The sequence below is a fragment of the Carassius gibelio genome, chromosome B15 (assembly GCF_023724105.1).
Source record: "Carassius gibelio isolate Cgi1373 ecotype wild population from Czech Republic chromosome B15, carGib1.2-hapl.c, whole genome shotgun sequence".
NCBI lineage: Eukaryota > Metazoa > Chordata > Actinopteri > Cypriniformes > Cyprinidae > Carassius > Carassius gibelio.
The window spans coordinates 6697539-6706182 of NC_068410.1; the positions used below are offsets into that span (position 1 = coordinate 6697539).

Sequence of the window (8644 nt, forward strand, 5' to 3'; positions counted from 1 at the left end):
TAGTAGTGTTTTCGATGCAAAGTGTTTTTAAATGCATAAATCAATTTCAGTTTTTAGAATTTTCTGATCATAGACTCAGAGCAGAACAAAGCGACTGCACTCTGTAACCTCTGCAGTAAGTGATTTACCTTCTCTCTCTCTCTCTCTCTCTTTCTCTCAGATGCGGAGGAAGCAGATGACGGGGTCTCCCCAGCAGACCAGGACTCAGCTCTTGCAGGTGCTGCATTTCTTCCTCCAGCTTACTGCAGCTGCTATTTATCAAATGTAGAAAAGGCCTGACACCCCAGAATTCAGATCAATTTCTTAGCTCGTACTTCAGTTTCCATGGCCTTTACCGGCCTGTTTCATGTGATTTCATAAAGCCTTGGGGCTCAATGTTTTCCCCACTGTGGTTTGGTGCAGTTTTGCACAGGCTATAATCCTGAACGCTTTGGTGCTGTTTAATGGGACACTGTGGCAGTTATTGACCCTTGAATCGGGATACAAAATAAACTGACATTAGCTTGCGGCGAATTCGAGGTCCGTCAGATACTGCTTTGCATTTTGATTGGGTTTGTGTAGAAAAGATTCATTAGGGTTTTCAATTTCCTCGGATAGTTCCTATGTCATCAGTTTGATTTGGGAATGATACACTGTGTGAGGCAGCTTTTTTTCTGCGAGAGATTCATCAGTGTCTTTCGTCTGTGTGAATAAACTGGTTCTTGCGGCGCTGGAGGTATTTTCACACGGCGAGGCATGACTCGAGCGTGTCAAATCTGTGCCAATCACACGCTCTCTTCTACAAAACTGTGACATATGGTATAGCAAATCCAACAGGACAGTGATGCATAGTTGTGCAAATTCAACCCAAGACATATTTCAGCATCATGAACATATATATGTCTGAGTTTCAGCACAGCTGCCATTAATATATATTGTGCCCAAAAAGTATTTGAACGCTTCATGCTTTAAAATGTCAGAGTCAATAAGAATATATTTTTTTATAATTATTAAAATGAATACAAAAATAATATGTTATTGGATTAATTTACACTATTGTTAGGCAAGGCAAGGCAAGTTTAATTATATAGCACATTTCGTACACAATGATAAAGTAAAATAGTCATGAAGAAAAATAATACAAAAATAAAAACAAGCAATTTTAAAACTATTTAAATTTATTTGAAAATGGACTTATTTAAAATGAATTTAAAACAGTTAAAAATAAAAAATGATTTTACATAAAACACAGTGAATACTTAAAATACAGTGCGATTGGTTCGGACATTGCACAGTGCTCATTCAATAAATGCACAGCTAAACAGATGCGTTTTGAGTCTAGATTTAAATGTGACTAGTGTTTTAGCACATTTGATCTCTTCTGAAAGCTGATTCCAACTGCGGTCGGCATAGTAACTAAAGGCAGACTCCCCTTGTTTTGTGTGAACCCTTGGTATTTCCAGCTGACTCGATCCTCGTGATCTGAGTGCTCTGTTAGGTTTATATTCAGTGAACAAATCTGCAATATAATTCCGTCCTAGGTCATTGAGTGATTTATAGACAAGTAAAAGTACTTTAAAATCAATCCTAAATGTAACTGAAAAGGCAGAGTGAAGACCTGAGGACTGGTGTGATATGCTCAGATTTTCTGGTTCTAGTCAGAATCCTGGCAGCAGCGTTCTGGATGAGCTGCAGCTGTCTAATGGTCTTTTTGGGAAGGCCGGTGAGGAGCCCATTACAATAGTCCACCCTGCTGGTGATAAAGGCATGAACAAGTTTTGATGGAAGCAAAACATCTAATTCTTGCTAGGTTTTTTTTAGATGATAGTATGCTGATTTAGTTACTGCTTTGACATGACTACTGAAACTAAGGTCTGTCTCCAAAATCACACCAGGATCCCTGACTTGATTTTTAGTTGTTTGACCCCTAGAATCAAGGTATGCATTCACCTTGAACACTTCATCTTTGTTTCCAAATGCAATAACTTCGTTTTTTCTTTGTTTAACTGAAGAAAGTTCTGGTACATCCAACTATTAATTTCATCAATGCATTGGCAGAGGGAGTCAATGGGGCTGTAGTCATTTGGAGATAAGGCTAGGTAAATCTGGGTATCATCAGCATAGCTGTGATAGGCAATTTGGTTCTTTCCCATTATTTGACTAAGTGGGAGCATATACAGGCTAAACAAGAGCGGTGCAAGAATTGACCGGTGTGGGACTCCACATGTCATGGACATATGTTCTCTTAGACTCTCATAATAGAACTCCCTTCTAAGTATGACCTGAACCATTTGAGTACCATCCCATGTTAGACAAATTAGAAGTATGGTGGAAAAGGTTTTAACATTATTAATAATAATAATAATGATAATAATACATTTTATAAAAATAATGACATGCTTAATAATAATTATAATAATACAATTTATAAAATAATAATAATAAAATGTTAAATAATAACAATAATAATAATATACAATAATAAAAAGTATTAATTAGTCAGTTTAAACTAAGAGGAATGTGTAAGTTTTAAAAAGTAAGGATAAGAACTAATGCAAAAAATTTGACATTTATCTGTCAAAGAGTTAAATATATGGAATAAAAGTGATAAGGAATTAAAATGATGTAATTCACTTAGCAAATTTAAGAAAATGAATAAAAACAAGTTTATAAATAATTAAATGACTCAACTTGTACAGTAGTAATAAATTATTGTTGTCGTAATATTTAGCAATTTCAAATCATTCATTGACTGAATATAACTTCAATAAAACAATATTTTCCGATATATTATGTGGTTTTTATTCACAACTCGTGTTCCTCAACAGGTTGTGGTCCTCCTGTCTATGTGGTGGTGATCCTGGCTGTGGGAAGTCGTCTGTTGTTCCGAAATCCTCTGAGTTTCTTTTCTATTGGCCAAGTTGAAAAGAAGGCGGAGCCTGAAAGGTAAATGACAGCGCAGCTCCTCAGCGTGTCACCGTTTCTACTTTGTGCTGTTAGACAGCGTGTCCTAGACTGGTCGACTCGCAGCGACAGCACGCAGCGCAAAAGGGATGAACTGTCTGAATCCTAATATGACTTCTCACTTTTAAATCCATCTCTCTCTTTTCCTCTTATCTCACTCGCTGCCTCCTCAGCCGTCTGCATCATCCCGCCATCTCTCCTTTCCCCGGCAGCTGTCACTTCCTCCCTTCGTCTCTCCCCTTATCTCGCCCCTTTCCCTTTCGTCCTCTGTCATTCTCTCTCTCACTCACCCCATCTGTCTTTTTTTCGCCTCGCCCCTTCCTTCAAACTGTCAGGTGTCTTGTCTCTCCCCTCTCATCTCTCGCACCCGGTTTTTTTTTTTCCTCTCTATTCATGAACCTGTCGTCCTCTCCTCTCGCTTTCAATTTGAACGGCCCTTTTTATCAGTTTATTAAAGCTACTGTCACAACACAATTTGTAGGGAGGAACCAATAATTGAAATGGCGTATGATGAATGTTTCGTACACAAACAACCTTGTGTTCTGTCTGTCTGATGTTCTGGATACCTTTTATTTCCGTCATGCTCTCCTTCCTGTGACCTTTGCCCTGTAACACCCGATCGTCTTTGGTTTTTGCACCAGGAGCATTTGACAGGAGACCAAAGGAGAGTCGTGTTAGTGCTCTGTGAGTAAACCCTGAAAAAATAAGAATGCTGTTAAAAACATGAGTGCAGTGATGCTTGGTTTGCTAGGTACCATAAAGTTTAATATTTAGCTCGAGATTTGAACAAACTCCTGTGCTTTAATATGAGCAGTAGTAATGGTGATGTGAGCCGCACTAACAAGCAAGTCCAGCATGCTGTGACGGCTGGAAGGCATTCTGAACAACTTCTGCCTGTCTGAATGAAGCCTTTCAGCTTCCAGTAGCTATGGAAGCCCTCAAGATGGCATATAGAAACGCTGCTTAGCTTGCATCTCCATAAATAGACTCCAGAGAAATACAGAGTGTTCACTTCACCAGCCTACATGTGACAGAGCCATGATCAAAAGTTTTGGCTTGTTCTAATATACTTTCAATTTTCTGGACATCTGAATTTATTGACTGCTCCTCAGAAATTCCTCCCTGCTTGCAGAAGTTCTGCTTTCTCGTCATGTTTTCTAACTCGCAGGTGTGATATGTTGTAAATGTGATGTTTCTGCAGGTCCGCTCAACCAGCTATGCGAGCAGAGAGCTTATCAATGCCTCGGTACAGCGAACGCTCCTCATCAACAGCAGCGTCTATGAGAGCTACGGACGGGTATTATCACTGGACACTCACAGTTCAGCCGTTTTATTTATTTATTTATTTATTTTACACAGGGAATCTGGAAAAGGCTGTTCTAGCAAAACATTCAGATAAAAATACTTGAAAGCAGCATCTCCTGTCTTGTACTGGAAAACATGACACCTGAATTCAAACTATGTATTTACTCCTGAAGATGCTCTTTTTCCTCAGTAGCAGGAGAGTACTAATTTTTACTACACGGGTAACAAAAAGTAAAGCAAAAGTGACTTGCATTACTTTTCAGAAAAGTAACTAAGTAACACAATTAGTTACTTTTTCATGGAGTAATGCAATATTGTAATGCATTACTTTTAAAAGCATCTTTCCCCAACACTGAGGGATGGTGGGTGCTAAGAGACTGTATGGTTCAGGTCCGTCTTTCAGTGGAAGTTTGTGAACAAATCGATCATCAACATGACTTAAGTTGTGGATATGAACAAACCTGAGTGTGAGTGAGAGTTAAAGTGATCTTTGCCTTAGCAGCCATAACAAAGAAATATTTTCTTTTTCTGTGATTGTGTAAGGGGAGACATTTTAGATTACTTCAAGTTTTCTGTTTTTAAAAGCTCTTTTGTTTTTATGCAAAGTGAGTTTTCAATATTTGAGCTACCCCCTCCAGTGACAGTTGGTTACGGATTAATTAAGAATTAAAACGTGTTTGCAGTTTGAAGGTACACGGTTGAAGTAATCATGTGCTGAGTTTCTTTCCCTCCAGATGGCAGACACGGCACAAACCCTCTCGCTCATGACTATGAGGAGGTGAGAGGCTGGGGGACGGATGAGGACCTGCGGGGTTACTCACTGATGCCCCCTGTAGCCCAATTTCATCCACGAGCAACAGAATCCTCCTACCATGAGGTGACTGTGTGAACCAACATGCATTTGGATCTATCTAGAAAGATGCACTTGTTAAATAGTGTCATTTTAAAGCTTACATTTTCTGTCTAAATTAAATTCATTTTAATTCAAAGGATATGATATACACAGGCTCCATTATGATTGCATAATTATGGAACTGTAGGACAGTGGTTTAATGTTTTTTATCGAACAGTTTGCAGTTTCTCTTTTGTTTATAGTTGTCATTTATTCCACTTTTCTCCACAGGGAAGAGTGTACGGTAAAGCTGATGTGGACGTAACAGCAGGAGTTTATGATTCTATGGTGTACAGCCGCAGAAGAGACACAGACTTGCCATTTGAGCTCAGAGGGGAGCTGGTTTAATAATAGTGAGGCTGATGTGTGCTTTGGTCTAGACCAGCTCTACCCTGAGACCAGTTTGGGTTTATGAGTTGATAAAACTAGTGATCGACCGATGTATCTGTTTACCGATATTTTTCCCGATATTTAAGCAATTTTCCATAATCGGGTATCGGTTTTGTAATATCGGATTCGCCGATTTACGGCGCCATCTTGTGGCCGTTTTGAGATTTCCGCCATTGCAGCCCGGGCGTCTGAGGAGATCAGTCAACAACAACTCAGTGCACAGGTAAAATATATGTTCTGCTTGGTTTGCTTTAATTAATCAACTCTATTTAACATAAAAGACATGCACAAATGAGATCTGAGACATAAATTCCTGATATAGTTAATTTATGCAGCTTGTTTCTAAACAATTGAGACGAACTCATTGAGTCAAGTAGTGTAATTCATCATGTCCTGCCCCAATAAAGACGTATCTTTACATGAATTAAATAAAACAGACATGAATGAGTGCATGTTGAAAATAAAAGCGCTGAATTTAATTCTCTATCTGTTGTATTTGCTCACCATTAGTCTAGAAGAGAAAGTTCGTTCATATTGCTTAGCAACTGACGGATGATCTGGAGGCTTAATCACGGCCACTGAATTAAACTTTTGACAAGATTATCTTGTTTAAACACCCTAGATTATATTATAAGTTACTACATAACAATTATTTCGCTAATACACATATAAATATACCGCTTTGTGGAAATTATTTATTTATTATCTCCATGCGCGATCGCGGTTGATTAAATTATAGTCAAACAGCACTTGGTCAGTTGGCATTTCATGATTTAACGTTAGATTAAATTAAGATCATAAAATGCCAACTGAAAAGAGCTGTTTAACTTTATATAGTCTCGGGAAAAAAAGTTCGTTCATATTTCTCAGCACCTGACTGGGTTGATGATCAGGAAGCCTCAAGCAATGCCACTGAATGAAACTTTTGACAAGATTATCTTGTTTAAACACCCTAGATTATATTATCATTTACTACATAACAATTATTTAGCTAATACACATATAAATATACCGCTTTGTGTAAATTAATTATTTATTATTTCCATGCGCGATCGCGGTTGATTAAGTTATAGTCAAACAGCACTTGGTCAGTTGGCATTTCATGATCTAACGTTAGATTAAATCTACATCATAAAATGCCAACTGACAAGAGCGGTTTAACTTTATATAGTGTCGGGAAAAAAAGTTCGTTCATATTGCTCAGCACCTGACTGGGTTGATAATCAGGAAGCCTCAATCACGGCCACTGCATGAAATTTTTGACAAGATTATCTCGTTTAAACCCCCTAAATTATAGAATCATTTGATTTACTACATAACCATTATTTAGTTAATACAAATATAAATAAATGCAGCTCTGTGGAAATTATTTATAATCTCCACACGCGATCGAGTAGCCCAATTTATAGTTTTGTGTAAATGCATAGATAAGTTACAGCACTTTGTCAGAAAGCATTTCATGATCTAGACCGACAAAACATAATAATTAATAACACTAGTTGGAATCAGTGATTGATAGGAGGATGGGCAAGCCACTTGAATGGTGGAAACAAAATGAGAAAAGGTTCCCCATTCTTGCTCATCTGTCAAGAAAGTTCCTTTGCCCCCACTGTCTTCGGTGCCCAGTGAACGAGCCTTCAGTGAAGTGCGAGCCATTTATGAAAACAAAGGAAGCAGGCTTACAGGGCAGAATGCTGAAAGACTCTGTTTTCTACACTAAAACCTAGTTCTGCTTAACTGGGAGTTAATATGTTATAATCATTTTTGTGCTTTATTTTTTTACCTGTTTTTATTTTTTTACCTCATCAAAGCTTTTATTTTAAAACAAAGACACTTAGTAACAGTGCACTTTAATTTTTTGGACTCAGACCCCTCTATTTATTTGTGTATAAATATAAAGTTTTATTTTTTTTGTATGCAAGGAGGGAGTGATAGTTATAAATAAAATGGTTTGTTCAGCTCATTTGTGTTGTAATAATTGTCAGAAACAGAAGTATAACAGTAAATAAATATCGGTTCTGCATATCGGTTATCGGGTACATAAACATGCAAATAATCGGTATCGGTATCGGTTATAAAAAATCAATATCGGTCGATCACTAGATAAAACATTTTCACTTTTACTTTTTTTATTATTTGTCTAAAATATGTTGGCTGTTCTATTTTTGCATTTTAAATTCACCATAAATATTTAAATATCTAAATACATATTTAATTTGTTTTTAATTTGGTCTAAATCAGAAGCTTTTTTATTTATTTATTTGTTTATTTATTTATTTATTTTTGATCGGCTTCAACCATACAATATGTTCCCTTTTTAGCAAATTAGTTTCTTATGCTATCCAATATTTATTTGATCAAATACACAGTGAAAATAGTAATATTTTGAAATATTTTTACTATTTAAAATAATGTTCTACTTTAAAATGTAATTTATTCCTTAGATGCAAAGCGTTATTATTTTCAGCTTTATTACGTTTATTTTTTTTTGGATGGGTTGAAAGTTCAAAAGAACAACATTTATTTGAACTGGATATCTTTGTAGTTTTTTTCCCTTGGTAATTTTAATTTCAAACTAAATTAAAATGGTCTGCTAAATTCATAAATGTAAAAAAAACTGAGCCTTGTTGTCTCTGCATATTAGACAGTGTGTAGAAGAAAGGATATTTCCGTCGGCACACATGACCTTTAAAAATGCGAAAAAATGTTGCACGTTAATATCAATTACAATAGCAATAACAATGTGCAATTACAAGCTACTCTAGTAATTGCATATTAGGTCATTCATTTGTATTACTGAGGACTTAGTTATGTAATTAGATATTATGTAAAGTTAGACTAATAATAATCTGATAACAACACAAGTGTTATATAATGCAGGTTTTTAAGTGATGAGGTACTACCCTGAGTCTAATGGTTTTTCCTGATGGCATGCATTCCTCTTGGGATTCTTGGAAAGCGTGGAGCTTTGTCCCAGGAGGAAGTCTCTGACTGTGAGAACGAGGATAAAAGTCTCGAATTCTTGAGCCTGCGGAAGCCGACAACAATAACAACAACAACAGCAGCCTTCAGTGATACACATTTGTGCTATTGTCATGTTTATGTCATCACGAG

General features: G+C 36.7%; 1 protein-coding gene across 1 annotated transcript in view; it reads left to right on the forward strand.

Moving 5' to 3' along the window:
• LOC127973028 (uncharacterized) overlaps positions 1-5776 on the forward strand; it is a 53497-nt gene extending 47721 nt beyond the window's left edge. Inside the window, exons 11-14 of the mRNA XM_052577065.1 lie at positions 161-217; positions 2808-2852; positions 4968-5125; positions 5372-5776. Coding sequence (XP_052433025.1) covers positions 161-217; positions 2808-2852; positions 4968-5125; positions 5372-5488 — 377 coding nt within the window. The 3' untranslated portion in view covers positions 5489-5776. The remainder of the gene's footprint in view (positions 1-160; positions 218-2807; positions 2853-4967; positions 5126-5371) is intronic.
• The last annotated feature ends 2868 nt before the right edge of the window (positions 5777-8644 follow it).